This window comes from Hyla sarda, chromosome 5, assembly GCF_029499605.1.
Source record: "Hyla sarda isolate aHylSar1 chromosome 5, aHylSar1.hap1, whole genome shotgun sequence".
NCBI lineage: Eukaryota > Metazoa > Chordata > Amphibia > Anura > Hylidae > Hyla > Hyla sarda.
Window position 1 is genome coordinate 19,371,661 of NC_079193.1, and position 17,486 is coordinate 19,389,146.

Below are 17,486 nucleotides of genomic sequence, written 5' to 3' on the forward strand. Positions count from 1 at the left end.
TCATTTTGAGGTCTCCTACGTCCAATGGTGGCAAGCTGTACATCACTCTGGTCAATTTTTGGAAAGGTATTGGTGATTTTCATCTTGGGAAGGAAACTTAGTCCATAAAGGTCTTGACAAGGTTGTCTGTGCCCAGGGATTAGATGGAGGGACCTTCAACTGAAGCCTTGATCGGGTCACCACATCACCTCCTAAACCACTTTCCTTCTCAATAAGCAGAGCTCCCAATGACAAAGTAAACTCCAACAGGGCAGAAAAGAGAAAAAGTTGTTGGAAAAGATAGTAATTTTATAACTACATCGGCAAAGGATATTGCTACTTTCTCTCTATGGAGAGTCCATGGATGATTTTGTGATTTCGAGTAACGAGACTGGTTAGCATGGACAGACCCAGATATCAGAAGGGTAGAGGGTCTACATATTATTGGCTTTGTAGTGAACGTCAACACAAATCTTACAGATACTGGATTTCTAGAGTAAATGAAAGACAATGATACAGAGATTGTCCTCTGTTCCAGTTTATTAGACTCACATACGGTCTGGAATACACTGCATCGTACCAATGAAAAATTTAATAACCATAATCTACACGGAAACTGAAGGATTTACACTGTCTCCTGCAGAAAGACAACGGCTCATAAGATTACACTGCAGATCACAGGATGCAAACATCATTGATCATCACATTGACATTTGGTCGACTATCACTGGTTCCGGCCAGCATGATTCCTGACAAATTATAGTGTCACAAAGTAATAAGGCAGAAGTTCATACAGTACATGGATTCTCTACAGATCATTTAAGCAGCAATTTTACATAAGTGCATAATTCACACATTGGTTCGATTTCACATTACAGAAAGTTGACTTATTGCAGTGACTCATATAACCAGTTTTGTGGTCTCCACCGAGCTGTAGCCAACCCATTGATTATGAGTAGACCATTCATGACCTGGGCAGTGTTTCCCCCCATTTACACATTTTATGATGGCAGAGAGGATCTCATATGCAATACTTCAGATTATCCCAATCTGTGGCTCTCAGATAGCCATAGGTTGGGGGAAACTTCACTTCTGCCCAACTAGTTATCAAGCTCTATCCACACATGTAAAATGAAACGTATGGTGGTGCTGGGAGGAGCAGACATCAACGGTAAAGTAAAGAAGTCTCCAAACTTTATCTAGGCGGCATCACAATGATGCAGCAAATCGATTATATAAAAAAAAAAAGCAGTACTACTAATGGCCAACACCTTTTAAGCTTCTCTAGATGGTCATTACTAAAAGCTAGAAAAACCCAGAATGTGTTGGAAGACCTCTTATTTATCCTCAAACCGCATTACTGGTTCTGTCCTAAAGCATAAAACATTTTTTGGCCTTGTGGAGGTCACAAACACTGGTGCAACATGAATGTGCAAGCTGGGGACATTGACAATCAACTTTTTTGTTCCACAAAACAAATCATCACTGGACAAAGCACACCTAAAACGGGGTTCTTCAGCCCTGTGTCCTAAGGGTCTTGGGAATACATTATGTACCGCCATTTTGCAAATATACCAAGGAAAACAGGGAGCATATCTCCTATTGTTGATGGCATAAAAGTGCTATGCATTGTGGTTAAAATGCTGGGACCTCTGATCTGAAGAATGGGGTAGCAAACAGGTCCTTGTCTCAAGTATTGAATTGGTCATTCATGTAGGCCCCTCTCCATTACAGCGAGCACAAGATAATTAATGCCGTACACATTATAATTTAGAGTCACTGCATATATGACACAAATTCTTCACTGGGCAACAATGACCGATAACCCAATTCTAGGACCACTGTATGTTTCCTTGATCAGAAGTAGGGATCGACCGATATCGATTTTTTAGGGCCGATACCAATAATCTGTGGCCTTTCAGGCCGATAATTTATACCGATATTCCGGTGTAAGTTATTGGCTATTTCTCCTCCACCCCCCAAAGAAGCCGCTTTAAATGAACTGCAGCAGCTTTTACGGGGCCAGAGACCGCCGCCGCCACCCGCTACTCTCCCCCTGCCTGTCCTGGGGTCCTCCTGAGTCCAACCCCCCCTATCCTCTGGCCAGAGACTGCCGCCGCCCGCTTCTCTCCCCCTGCCAGTCCTTAGACCAACCACCACTGCTGCTCCATTGCCTCTCCCATCCCCTGTTTTATATTTACCTGTTCCAGGGGGAAGTAGCCACAGGAGCCAGAAGTAGCGTGGACCCCGGGAGAAGGCAATTATAAAACTGGGGATGGGGGAGGCAATGGGGCAGCGGCGGTTTCTGGCCGGGGCGGTGGAGGGTCGGTGCGGTGCGGTGGGGGAAGGTGGTTAGCAGGACATTATCGGCAAGGTAATGGCGGATACCGATAACGTCCAATAATACCGATAAGCACCCGTAGTGATCAAACTTTATGGCATATAAAATCTGTAGTCGGTAAATCCATTTATTTTTTTCTCATAATGGGTTGGAATTCAGGACTAATTTTAATGAGCATTTTATCCTTTAAATTGTGAAGGGTATGCATTTGTTGACCAAAACTATCATACCATTTTTAATGCTTTTGGTTATGCTGTTGCTCTCACTTTTCCGACATGGTGCCCATATACCTTTAACAGCTGCCCAGTTAAACGTCAGCTGACAACTTTTCGTCATCCCCCTCCCATACACAAATTCTAAGCTCACTGACGTGTTTTCAGTTGGGAAGAGGGGACTAAGCTGCTGCCAGATACCTTTGGCGATTCCATATATCCAGGAAGAACAATAGGATGAAGTGTTAAAGGGGTACTCCACTGGCCAGCAATGCACGCCCCCTCCCATAGACTTGCATTGAGGGGGCGTGGCCGAACCAAGCAGCGTGAAAACAGCGTTCGGAACATTTAGCTCCAAACGCTGGCCAGTGGAGTACCCCTTTAAAATTCAACATGGCCAATCCCTTATCCCCTCTACATAATCTATGGGGTGAGTTGGATGACCCTCATACAGATAACACATGTGGAAGGTTTCCATTGTGACCACTTATGGACCTAAGCTTTGTATCACCAGACAGAACCCTGTATAATATCAATATAATTAGCTCTAAAATTATTTATTTGCAATGTACAATTTTTAAATTACACAGGAATGTAACAGCAGGAACTTAACATTTTAAAGCTTTTTATTTTTCTTATTTTTCTTTTAAAACCCCGAAATTTTGTAACATTTGGTTCCATTGCACTAATAATTTTACAACACGGTCTAAAGTAAATCCCTTGGTCAGACCACAGCTCTCTTATCTATGGTGGAAATACACCCGTCAGCATATGCTTGTCAGAGCATGCTGGGAGTTGTGGTCCTACGATACGAGCGGCACGCCACGTGTCACTGGAGCCTGATCCCAGCCCTTAATAAAGTAGGACTTGGCGAAGCCTAAACTGAAACACGAGGACTGATCCAAGCTCTTACCGCAACGTTCGGCTGGTTTCAATTACATCAACAACCGACGGCATAAAATTTGATGATACAATCCTGATCGAGTCATTGTGCGTTATTTAGTATCTACTGCTGCAGAGCAATTTTATGATTTTTTAAAAAATAATTTTTTAATATTTTTTACTTCTTTAAACCTACTGTATGCTACCGTGACTGCTCCAGTTGAAGATTATTGCTAAGGGAGAACAAAAAAAAAATAAATGTAATCTATAATACTAGCATCTGACGTGAGAGAACTCTAAGGATGAGTAAGAGTATAGGCAGATTGTGCAGACGATAACTCGCTTGTCAGTTTCTGAAAAATAGCTTACTGGTTCAATGAAATATGAGTTAAAGAGGTATTCCGGCTTTATACATCATATCCCCTATCGCGGCGGGACCCCTGCGATCATACATCCTGGAATATCCCTTTAAGTCAACCAGCTGGGTCTCCTGGTCAGTCCTAGTTTAAAGGAGTATTCCAGTGCAGGAACACTTATCCCCTATACAAAGGATAAGTGATAAGTGTCTGATCGTGGGGGGGTCTGACCTCTGGGACCCACTGTGACCTCCTGCACTGCACCCAGTCAATCCCCAGTAACCGAGCATGCCAAGCCCTGCACACGGCGGTGGCTGCAACCTCCATGTATCTCTATGGGAGAGCCGGAGATACAGCGTTCAGGTATCTCTTACTCTCTCATAGAGATACATTGAGGGGGGGTGTCGGCCATCGCTTTAGGCGGGAGTCGACGCGCCTCGTTCCTGGGGAGAGCCAGGGTGCCATGCAGGAGATTGTAATGGCTCCCAGCAGTTGGACCTGGGCATGCTGGAAGTTGTAGTTTTGCAACAGCTGGAGAGACACTGTTTGGAAAACACTGCTCTAAAAGGAGACCCGACTGAGCACCATACTGTGACATCCTAGCAGTGCTGACTCCACCTATATAGTTTGCAGTCAGTGTGCAACATAGTGAATTGTATGAGATAAACAATGGACTGCAATACCAGAAAGAGCCCAAGGACAGGGATGGCGCTCATTCAGGAGAAAAGGCAGAGCCCATCTGCTAATCCCACACAACTCCATCAGCTAAGTGCTTCATTAAAGTAGATGTTCACCTTTATGGTCTATTCACACATACAGTACTCTGCACAGATTTGATGCGCAGGATTTTCTGCTGCAGATTTCAATGTAAACCTGATTGAACACAGCTTGAAATACTGCGCAGGACACTGTACGTGTGAATAAACCCTTAAGCTACATTTTAGAGCTTTAAAATTGAAATAATAATATATTTAGCGTTCTCTAATCTGCTATCCTGTACTGATCCTGAGTTACAGCTGTACTCACTATTACAGCTGTACTCACTATTCTGCTGGTGAGGTCACTGTGTACATACATTACTTATCCTGTACTGATCCTGAGTTATATCCTGTATTATACTCCAGAGTTGTACGCACTATTCTGCTGGTGGGGTCACTAGCATAATTGAGCTATAATACAGGATATAACTCAGGATCAGTACAGGATAAATAATGTAATGTATGTACACAGTGACCCCACCAGCAGAATAGTGAGTACAGCTCTAGAGTATAATACAGGATATAACTCAGGATCAGTACAGGATAAGTAATTAAATAACGAATTGAAATCAACCTTTTTTTTTTTTAAAGATACCATATATAAAATGTAGCTTATAGGTGAGCATACCCTTTAACTCAGTTCTGTTCCTATGCAATTTACAAATTATTATTTTTTTTACCTTTTTTTAATTTATGGGATAGGGGATAAGTATCTGATCTCGGGGGGACTGCGGACAGAAATTGGCCAGGCGTGTGGTCACTTACGTTCGTCCAGGAAGGTGGGGGTCACTCTACTCCAAGGGTGTGCAAGTAGACAGGGCCCTGTACAGGAGATCACAAGGGGTCCCATTGGTCGGATCCCGTGTGATCAGACACTTATCCCCTATCCTGTGTATAGGTGTTAAGTGTCTAAAAAATTCTGATCCCTGGACTATCTCTTCAATAAACCAAAGATTCTGAGCAACCCAGAACCTGTTTTAACAATTAATTTGGGTCCAGGTAGTATTTGACTATAAGATAAAGGCTTACCTCTTGGAAGACCTAACCTACATTCATAGGGTGTGCAGGTCCGCTAAAGAGCACAATCCAAGGGAAACCTGAGACTAGTGCCACAGATTTAATTCTGTAAGGAAGGGAATCGAATTTAGAGAATTGCACACGAAAATGAGCCTAGGAGGTCAAAAAAAAAAGAAAAGAGCCTAAAAAAAAAAAATCCCCAGGAAACAGATCGTAGACTTAAAAGGTGAAAGAGGCGCCGATACATTGAAACAGATGACGACAACGTATCCAGTGACCTCTCTCCTCCTTGCCTGCATTCTATACGGCTTTAGGTGGCTTTAGAGGTAGCTGGTGATGGTTGAAATCTAGGCAGGTAGAGTCCAAATTTGCTTTCAATTCCTGCAAAAGTTGCTACTGCTAGTTTGTAACCGCCCACGTGGTCAGGATTTGGCGCAGGCAGCGTGATTCGAGATTTGGGGACGCGGTCTGAACCAGCTGGTTTCCTGAAAGAGAAAAAAAAATACGATACTTTGATACTTTAGATAAAGATGGAATAATTGCAAATAGTCCTGATTAAACATATCTAAGTAATTTAGTGTTAGTTTACAGCTCTCATGCAGACCTATGTGTCTCCATGGTTACAGACTCCAAACAGTCCCAGTCCTTATAGCCTTTCCCATCTTTTGTCTATTTCCTGGTAACATACATTTGGTAGGTTAGTGGGGGAAAGGAAGGTGGTAGAAAATAAAAGTACATATAGTAACAAAAATGGAGGCAGAAACTTACACTCCACCAAAATCTACATAGAACCATCGCTGCAATAACTCGTAGGTCACCAGGGTCACACCAAACTGTGGAGAGGACCTGAACACACGGGCTGCAAGGAGAAAGGATTTATGTATTAGGAAGTATCTAAAGACCGGTATGAGATAGATAGATGTGAGATAGATAGATATGAGATAGATAGATAGATATGAGATAGATAGATAGATATGAGATAGATAGATAGATATGAGATAGATAGATAGATATGAGATAGATAGATAGATATGAGATAGATAGATAGATATGAGATAGATAGATAGATAGATAGATAGATATGAGATAGATAGATATGAGATAGATAGATAGATATGAGATAGATAGATAGATATGAGATAGATAGATATGAGATAGATAGATTAAAAAAGTGATAAGTTGGCCAGCACATACTGATACACAACTAATGCATGGACCCGGCATACAGGTGCACGCTGCTAGGCTAAATATACACAAGGAGTAGAATACAGCAGCACACTGCTAGCACAAAGATATATACCAAATATGAAATGCTATATTGCTATAGTGAAAAATTGATGTACTTAGCTTACCATTTGGCCAAATAGCGTGTACCATCCCACCATGATAAGGTGACCTCATTGGCATCAGTATGTGCTGGCCAACATATCCCTTTTTTGTATTGCACATATTGGTATGTGCACCCCACCCATTTTATAACGTGCAGGATGTTCCATATCTTACAACCCCGGTTACTGAATGCTCAGAGGCACATTCATAGTGTAGTGTCCATCCCAATGAGGTCACCTTATCGTGGTTGGATGGTACATGCTATTTGGCCAAATTGTAAGCTAAGTAGCTAAATTTTTCACTATAGAAATATAGCATTTCATATTTCATATTTATCTTTGTGCTAGCAGTGTGCTGCTGTATTCTTCTGCTTGGAGATGGATACGAGATGGATAGATATTTATGGGATAGATACGAGAAAGATAGATAGATACGAGCTAGATAGAGAGATACGACAGAGAGAGAGATACGACAGAGAGAGAGATACGACAGAGAGAGAGATACGACAGAGAGAGAGATACGACAGAGAGAGAGATACGACAGAGAGAGAGATACGACAGAGAGAGAGATACGAGAGAGAGAGATACGACAGAGAGAGAGATACGAGAGAGAGAGAGATATGAGAGAGAGAGAGAGAGATACGAGAGAGAGAGAGAGAGAGAGAGAGATACGAGAGAGAGAGAGATACGAGAGAGAGAGATACGAGAGAGAGAGAGAGATACGAGAGAGAGAGAGATATGAGAGAGAGAGAGATATGAGAGAGAGAGAGATATGAGAGAGAGAGAGAGAGAGAGATAGAGAGATAGAGAGAGAGAGATAGAGAGAGAGATAGATAATGTAATTGGTAAAGATGTGAAAGTAGGATGTGGTGACATTAAAGTACAGACTCCGTAGAGGAGTGCTTCCATATAAATGTGCCCATCTTACCTCCAGCGCCTTTCCAAAGGGCCCGGTGTCCTTCCTCCTGCAGGATTTTCCTGAAGCAGTCTATGACACCAGTGTAAGTCGTCTGCCCGGCTCGTGCTGCCACCTGTAGTCGAGTCTTGATGACATCAGCGGGTGTGACCAGAGAAGCGGCCGGCATACCTGTGGAGCACAACACATTCAATAGAACCAGCTAAAAGCACAAATATCAAGTTGTTTGGTTTCCCAAATTTTCCATCAAGGAGATGTTGTATAAATGATTTATGGCAACAGTATGGATAGTTGTGATAATATGAATTTGCAATGTGGGTTTGTAATCTGTTTTATATATGTGTCTTTTTGTATGTGACAAATCAATTATAAAAAAATTAAATAAAATTACGGCCAGTGTTTGAGGTGTAAACGGGGTATTATCCTGCTATAAGAGGCCAGTACCATTAGGTGTTCCAACTGCCAGAAAAAGGAAGACTTGGTGTGTACAAGGTAGGTGGTACGTATCACAGTAGCATCCACATGATGCCAGGACACATGGGTCATTGCCCATCACACCATCACTGCCGGCTTGTTTACCTCCCATAGTGCATTCTGGTGCCATGCCTTCCTTAGGTAAGTGACGCAGACCCAGCTATCCACATCCATGATACCAGGCCGCCTTCTTCCATTGCTCCATACTCCAGTTCTGTTCCTCACATGCCCATTGTAGACACTTTCGGTGGTGGACAAAGTCATCATGGGTGTGATGCCGGACAGAACTTTATACAACGATTTGGTCTACATCAACTCTTCTGTGGTCGGACCAGATGGGCTCACATTCACACCCACATACATATCAATAAAACTATGGCGCCCATTACCCTGTCCCAAATGTCCCTCCTTTGAGCACTTTTGGTAAGCACTAACCACTACATACGGGGAATATCCTACAAGAGCAGCCATATTGGAGATGATCTGACCCAGTTGTCCAGCTCTGATCCTTACACTTGTCCATTTTTCCTACAGACTAATGTTTAATGGGGTATTCCAACTTTATACATCATTTCCCCTATCCAAAGGATAGGGGATAAGAGGGAGAATCATCAAAACCTGTGCTGAGGAAAAGTCAACCAGTTACCCATAGCAACCAATCAGATCGCTTCTCTCATTTTTCGGAGGCCTTTTAAAACATGAAAGAAGCGATCTGATTGGTTGCTATGGGCAACTGGTTGACTTTTCCTCTACAAAGTTTTGACGAATCTTCCCCAAGATGTATGATAGCAGGGGTCCCGCCGATGGGGACCCCTGCAATCTCGGTGCAGCCCCCGGCATTCTGTGCCTTTGGCACAGAATGCCGGGGCTGCACCGAGATTGCGGGGGTCCCCAGTAACGGGACCCCTGCGATCAAACATCTTATGTAAAAAGCCGGTATAAAGATGTATAAAGCCAGAATACCCCTTTAACATTATGGATGATCAGAGTTTATATAGTGCAGGATGACAAAGGGTTTTTCCACTGGAGGTCTACTTTAAGATGCTCCACATAAGAGAGCATCTAATAGACTTCTATCTCTGAGTATTTTAAGTATAAAAAATAAAATAAAAATTAAGTTCCATAAATATGAAAAAAATATATTATATATAGAACTGACAATACGATTCCATATTTCATATTTCTGGCATAGTAAAATCTAAAGGGCGGCAGAGATCTCCGAAATATATGATTGACCTCATGTTTCCCAGCAGGAAATTATCTCATGGTAAAAAGTGTGCCATCATCTCTTGAGGTTTTCTCCGAAAACCCCTAAATTAGAGGCTAGGAAAGGATATCGAGAGTTTCCATATCCGCCCCAAGAAAAAACACATGATATAGGATATTTGTGCCCGGTGAACCACTCTGACCCATACTCTAAGGAAGGTATACCATAAGAAACCTTGTAACATTTGCCATGTGGCCTTCCCGGCATTGGAAGCTTCAGAAAATCCAGTTCGGCACACTCTCCGATGTCTGATGATTGAATTCAGACTTTTGGGAGGTGAAAGCTCCTTTGGCCTTTTGCTTTTTTACTTTTCACGCCTCTTTGTGGCTACTGGCAAGGAACACACAGCGAGCTGAAAAGCAGAGTCTTCAAACTCACCACCACTGCCGCCACCACTTACCCACAGGGGCGCGCAAGCAGAACTGTCTGCCACCACCTTAAATAACCCTATATAAACTCTGCATCCCTGCAAAGAAACATTTCTGTGCAAAATCAGCAAACCAAATGCAGCTAGGATTTCAGGAGGGAAAGGAAAAAAAAAATCCAATAAACTTTCATCTCTTCCAATGCATTCGCTCTGCACGGTACTGGCTCCTCGCTCAGACGTCTTACCGTGGCATACAATATCCATGTAGGTGGGTCACATTCAGTTTATTAGATGGAAATGAAGAACACATGCCAAGTGCTTGGAAATCAGCCTACAGACCAAACATTCAGATACTGCACTAGATAGACTGAATGGCCACTTTCCTAGCGCCGTCTCCATGTATAGTGGCACACTGGACCTTCTTTGGTCTTCAGAACCGCACCAATTCTTCATGGCATAGAATCCATTAGGTGATGATTTTGTTCTTCAGGAATATTGGCTCATGCAGATAGGATCGCTTCTCACAGTTGCACAGAGAAGTGTATAGGATTAAAGGGGTACTCCGCCCCTATACATCTTATCCAAAGGATAGGGGATATGATGTCTGATTGCGGGGGGGGGTTCCGCAGCTGGGACCCCCGCGATCTCTGTGCAGCACCCGACGTTCCTTTAGAACTCTGGGTGTGGGCAGAAGGATTCATGTCGTCACGGCCATGCCCCCTCAATGCAAGTGTATGGGGGGGGGGGGGGGGGGTGTGGCAGATGACACGCCCCCTTCCATAGACTTGCATTGAGGGGCGTAACATCACGAGGGGGCGTGGCCATGATCTCACGCGAAACGCTGCCCGCTCCAAGCGTTCAGAACTACATTTTTCAAACACTGGGGCAGTGGAGTAACCCTTTAAGAACTGGGGACTTTGAAGCCCTGGAAAGCAAGGAAAACTCACTTACATGGAACCAATCCATGACTACACGACCCTTGTGGAATGACACATTGTCCTGCTGACCGTCTCCTTCTGCCATAGAGTTAACAGTTACATAGTTAAGAAGGTTACAAAACGACTAAAGTCCAAGTTCTACCTGTAACCCATTTCAGCCAGGATTGACCATGTTCCTCCAAAGAGATCTGGATTAATCGGACCAGGTAATTTTTTTCCACTGCTCAGTGACACAGTTTGCTCTTCTGCCCCCTGGAGTCGCACCGTTCTGTTTTAGACACAATGGTCCTGGGGACTGGTCATCTGCTGTTAGAGCCACTAGCTTTAGCCTGCAGTTTGGCAACTGTGCTCCTCCTGTCCATCAGAGGAGATTCCCAATATATCCCCCCCCCCCTCACCTTTTTTTCTGTCCACTGGATCCCCTTTGGCTACATGTTTTCACTCCATATACTCCACAATGGTGAATGAGAAAACCCCACTAGGTTGGCAGTGAAATCCTGGCCCCGACTAGTCTACCACTGATGACCAGGCCTCACTCCAAGTTGGTCAGATAATTAGATTATCCCCGTCTAATTTGGATCCACAGAAAACCAATCACTGAATTTTATTCTATGCTCCGATGTCACGAGTCTTCATACAGGGACGTGCCAATCATAAAAGGTCAGTGGGCTCTCATAAAAGAGGCCATGCAGTGCTTATGTGGACGTCAAGAGAATCTCCATTTCTAATAAACACTGTCAGCAAACGTAAAATTTACGGTCTTGTAAATCGGTGAAGTAACCACCAATAAGCAGGCTAAGCTGCTGCAGACCGATCCCGTTCTTTTAGTTCTCTGGTAGTTTGAACGTTTCCAGCAAGGTGTTGTGTGACTGTAGACCCTGGCTGAGCAGTAACTCTTCCCAAAAATCACAGCCCTTCTGCCAGTTCCTGCCCAGAGCTGTTGCAGAACATTCAATTTCACAGCAGACTATGGCAGAAGCCAATCTGTGAAGTTGCGGCACCTGCTGTATTTATTTCCTGTCTGCTTCTCTGACTGTGGCATTACTCATTGAGGAAGATATGTTGTCTCGGAAGAGAGGCAGGAGCCAGAAAAGCTGCTGAGACAACACCCAACTGACAATGAGAGGACTACACAACTTCCTGTCAGGAGAGAGGGAGGTGCAGAGGAGCTGCTGAGACATCACCACACTGAAAATGAACGGACTACACACAACTGTCAGGGGTAAATCATGCAAAAACATGCTGAAGCCAGCACAATTTGTGATAACATTATATTAGCAAGTTATATACCTTGGGGTGAAAGCTTTCCCTAAATACAATTTTCTCATACTGGAATACCCCTTTAACACTTCTTTCTTACTTCTTTTTATAGGTCTCATTTGGTACCTATAGGTGGCACTAGAGAGATTGTTAGAGTTTTTTCCCCTTCTGGAGGAGAGCTAATTTGCATACAAATTTTCCCATGGAGAATTGGCAGTAAGACTCCTTAGAGTTATATAATTGCAGGTAGAATCCGTATCTTTCTACTGATGAGTAACAATAAAACTTCAATGGCAATGTTTGTTTAGTAAATTTTTTGTAAGAGTTCTTATTGTGCAAAAACAGTAAAATATAAAAATGGCTCGTTAGTGTTTCTCTTTTTGAAGAGTTTCATTAAAATTCCATCTAAATTAAAAATACTTAAAATATAAAAATAATTAAATATAAATATATAAATGATCTAAACCTGGTATAAACAATAATAATTCCCCCCCCCCCCCCCAAAAAAAAAGTCAAATTATATGTAAACTAAAACTGTGTCAATGCAAACAAAAACAAAACTTGTCTAGTTGGTTCTTTCAGTAATAATCCCAGGTCTCCATCTCTCCAATGATCACTATAGCCGACCTGAATACTAGGGGGACTTGGGTCGCAGGACCCACAGTCCCCTATTGGGCATTTATGGTATATCCGGTTTACGGAGAAAAAAAATACCCCTTTAAATAAATAGCGCAATGTGCATCCTTTGTCCAGGGAGTAAAGCGTCAGACACTGTGGAGACGCCATCCCTACCGATTCTGTTACTTCTGGGTTCTATTGCAAAATCCAAACAAAACAAGTCTCAGAGCGAAATGTGAAATCTTTTTCTTCTTGCACTGTAATAAGTCCGTGAGGGTTTTTAGCCAAACCAGCGTGGTCTGGCTCCTCGCGCTCGCCCCATCTCGATGGAACTGCAGTAAACAGCCGCACGCAGGAGACGGCATATACATTTAAAGGAGGCCCAGAGTGATGTGAAATAAAAATAGAGCGTCCGTATCATGCGGTCAAAGGAAAACATTACACGCTGCAAATTATCCCGTCAATCTGCATTGCGGAACGCCATGCAACTGCCCAAAATAAACTCACAAGAACAGACAAGCAGCGACCACCAATAAACAAAGCAGATAAAGCCGAAAAGATATTAAAGAGGTAAAATTAACATTGCCAAGTTGAAGGTTCGCACTGATAGAATTTGAGGGGGCAGGTAACTTTTTATTCACCTATTATTACCGTTTTGGGAGGAGGGAGGAACATAAAACAGCTAATATGGACTTTTTTTTTTTTTTTTTACGTTCGTTGTATAGTTTAGGTTGAGATTATACCAATGATGCCCATAAAAACTAAATTTAAAAGGGGTACTCCCGTGGAAACCTTGAACTGGTGCCAGAAAGTTAAACAGATTTGTAAATGACTTCTATTAAAAAAATCTTAATCCTTCCAGTACTTTTTAGGGGCTGTATACTAAAGAGAAATCCAAAAAAGAAATGCATTTCCTCTGCTGTCCATTTTAGGAACTGTCCAGAGCAGGGGGAAACCCCCATAGCAAACATACGCTGCTCTGGAAAGTTCCTAAAATGGACAGCAGAGAGCACTGTGGTCATGACATCAGAGGAAATGCATTTCTTTTTAGCATACAGCCCCTAAAAAGTACTGGAAGGATTAAGATTTTTTTAATAGAAGTAATTTACAAATCTGTTTAACTTTCTGGAACCAGTAGATTAACAAATTTATTTTTCAAATGACTTTTTCAATAGGAGGAGTTATTAATCTCATGAATGCATTACTCTCGGGCTGCGGAGGTTGCCCGGGAGTTTCAAACATCCTGCCGCCGGACCAACATCATGATAAAGTATGTTTAGCTGTCTGGGCTTCACTGTTTTACTCTTGGGTTGTAGAGACTCTCTGTATCGGGACATCCCTAAACTTTACTATATTTATAGTTGACATATAAAGAACACGTGTACCAAGTTTATTTGATGGTATGTGCAGCTGTTCAGAAATTATTCTGGAACATACTTGTATACATATACACACATATGTTGAATATATATATTCAGCTCTGCAGAAGTGAATAGGGTTGAGCTGCAATACCGTATGCAACCTGTGCATAGGTGTGGCGCTGTTTTAGAACAGAAAGCCACAATTGCTTTTTTTAACCCCTACACACTACCCTTTCAGAATATTTTATCAACTGGCACCAAATTACAGGAACTTTGGTGTCGGATAAAATTTAGAAGATTAATCAAACCTTGTGCTAAACCTTTGTTCTATGGTTTCTTATTTCAGGTTTCGTACTCGTAGTAATGGCACAAGCCTTGAAGAGCGGATGACAATCTTCCATCAGACAGGTTGACATGATGGGGGGGGGGGGGGGGGAGGAAGGAGAGTGATCTATTGCATTACAGTAAAAAGCTGAAATAGGGAAGAAAAAGCAGCTTCCCCTCCTCCCCTGCCTGCAGAATCTGAATGTATTGTATCATATCTATAGATGTGTTCAGCGATGGTCGCGCCCCGAACGTAGATTTCGCTGTGTCGCAGATCGCCGGACTGACATAAAATGAAAGCATAAAAGCCGCCTGTGTGACTGCAAACTTCAAAAGGAAAATTATCTTGGTCTGCAATCACATCAGCAGCTTTCAAAGGGGAAGGACTGGAGCGGAGAAATTGTTTGGCTTGTCGATGTACGCTTGCATTTCACGTCGGCGCGCGGGCGCTCCCCATGTTAAAGGCTTGTTTTGTTTCCGAAGAAACAGGTTGGAAGTAGACGAGTCTAAAAAAGACATTTGTATCTGATCAAGTGGTTGGGAAAAAGAAGTGTTTATGGTTAGCCGCGCTTCAATAAGACGACTGTGAAACGGGATCTTCAGAAAAAAATAAAGAAATCTATGGAATCTTTTCATGTACTCGAGCCTGCCCCCTATTCTTCATTGAATTTCCAGCCCATATAGACCTGGAGCCGTGTGATCCAGAAGATGTAACGTTAATGCTGGGAAATGTTTGAAAGCATTTTCTTTGCTCAGGTACTATAGCCTTCTTGGCTAAGGACTTCCGCAGACATCAGCTGAATGTTCCTTAAACCAAAAAGCCATTCCTCTCGATAGGCAAGCATGGGTTAGGCCGAGCTTATATACATCTTCTCAATGGGGAGAGCGGAAAAAGCAGCTGCCAGACCCCTCTGGTGGCCGCTTATCTCCCTTGAGAAAAAAAAAAAATTCAAATGCTGAAAGAAAAACAAAAAAATTTATACCCCAGAAACCTATACTTACCTAGCTCTGGTTCAGCTTTGCTCAGTCCCTTGATCATCTTCAGGACATGCTCGCCAATCAGTGGCAGAGAAGTGACACCTCTATGGCCAGTGATTGGCTGAGCCGACAGGTCCTGCACCCAGCACTTGTTTTGGAAACAGGAATAAGATGGAAGATCAGGGATGCAGACGGAGGTGAACAGGAGCTGTGGGGGGGGGATCGGGGCTAGGTGAGTATAGGTTTCCTCTACACCAACTGGATTTTTTTTCTATAAAACACTTGATAACCCCTTTAAAGTTACTGATTTACGATCCTGACCTCATCCCAATTGTTAGACGGATCAAGACAATACCTACCTTATGTATTTTAAGCATTTAGTCACAGAAGCTTCATAAAAATGCGTAGTCCCTACTACTTCCCCTTTTGCCTGATATTGTGGCCCCTCCTATTAAAACATTAAAAGTTATCCCCTATCTACAGAATTGAGATAATTGGTGGTTCTGACCCCCCCCCCCCCCCAATGACCACAAGAGCAGAGGTCAACTGTCCCACTTATTAATTGAGCACACTCGGCCACTGCTCCATTCACGCTCTATAGGATTTACGAACACTGTTGAGTGCTATATTTGGAGGACCCATAGAGAATGAATGAAGCAGAAGCCAAGCATGCCCAGGTCTGTTCTATGCTCTTGGGGGACATCAGTGGCGATTCCCAGCTGTCGTGCCCCCCCCCCCCCCCCCACTAATCAGCCAGTTATCATTTATAATGTAATGCCAAACTCTAGAAAAAGAAGACTAGGTAGTACGCATCGACCGATATCGGTATTTTAGGGCCGATACTGATAATCGGTGGAGGTTAGGGCCGATAGCCGATAACTTATACCGATATTCTGGTATAAGTTATCGGCTATTTATCCCCCCGCAACACATCATTGATTTAAAGCGGGCGCTTTAAATCAATGCACTGCAGTGGCTTTTGCGGTGCCATAGACCACCGCCGCCACCCCGCTTCTCTCCCCCTGCCTGTCCGAGGGTCCTGAGACCTATCACCGCCACCAAAACCCCCGCCCCCAACCCCCACCGCGCCCGCCGCCGCACCGCGACCGCCCCCCCCGACCCACCGCACCGGCCCCATTGCCTCCCCCATCCCCGGTTTTATAATTACCTGTTCCCAGGGTCCACTCCACGTCTGGCTCCGGTGGCGTCCTCCTGAACTGTCACTGTGCGCACTGACGGTGACGTCACGTCGCGCACTGACGGTGACGTCACGTCGCGCACGTCACTCGTCATTGCGCACAGCGTAACGCAGGACGCAGCAGGAGCAAGAAGTAGTGTGGGCTCCGGGAACAGGTAATTATAAAACCGGGCATGGGGGAGGCAATAGGGGCGGTGCGGTGGGGGGTGCGACGCGGTGCAGCGGGTCGGGGGCGGTAGCGGCATTATCGGCAAAGTAATTGCCGATACCGATAATGCCCCAAATCGTGATTATCGGCCATACCGTTAATCGGTCGATCCCTACTAGGTAGTTTAACAGTAAACTCAGGGACAAACTAGATGTTATTTTATTGATGGCCTATCCTCAGGATCAGCCATCAATGTCACATGTGATCAGTTAGGTGCCAACACCCAACACTCCGCAGTCAGCTGTGTCCCAGAGCGGCAGTACCCTCAACTCAATACACAGTGGACAGAGATGGAAGCAGACCGCTTCATACACTTTGTAGTGGCCATGCTGGGGTACTACAGCTTAGCTCCGATACCCTTCAATGGGAGCTTAGCTACAGTATTCCAGCATAAGCACTACAGAGTGTACAGATCCATCTACTTCTGGCTACAATGTATAATATCCTAGAGAGGGACAGAAGGCACAGTCTAATAATATTCTGCCTGTAGTAGTAATATATTCGCACAGTCTGATAGTGTCCAGTGGCCGAAGCTGGTAGTGTATATACTAGTGGGGTGTATTAGGAAAAATAGCAAGCAATTCAAAAAATATCAAAGAAAGGTGAACTTGCACTCACCGACCATTTAGTAGACTTAGATCCACTGAACCTCCGTGGGGCAGGGAGACTTTAGGATGGGAGCGCTCAGAGGCTAACAGACGTTT

The 17,486-nt window shown here is 43.7% G+C and overlaps 1 protein-coding gene across 1 annotated transcript in view; it reads right to left on the reverse strand.

The window, feature by feature from the left end:
- Positions 1–501: 501 nt before the first annotated feature.
- The window catches only part of SLC25A13 (solute carrier family 25 member 13), a 116,892-nt gene continuing 99,907 nt past the window's right edge, over positions 502–17,486 (reverse strand). The window contains exons 15-17 of the mRNA XM_056518940.1: positions 7,802–7,960; positions 6,314–6,404; positions 502–6,030 (exon numbers count right to left, since the gene is read on the reverse strand). Of these exons, the coding sequence (XP_056374915.1) occupies positions 5,856–6,030; positions 6,314–6,404; positions 7,802–7,960 (425 nt within the window). The 3' untranslated portion in view covers positions 502–5,855. The remainder of the gene's footprint in view (positions 6,031–6,313; positions 6,405–7,801; positions 7,961–17,486) is intronic.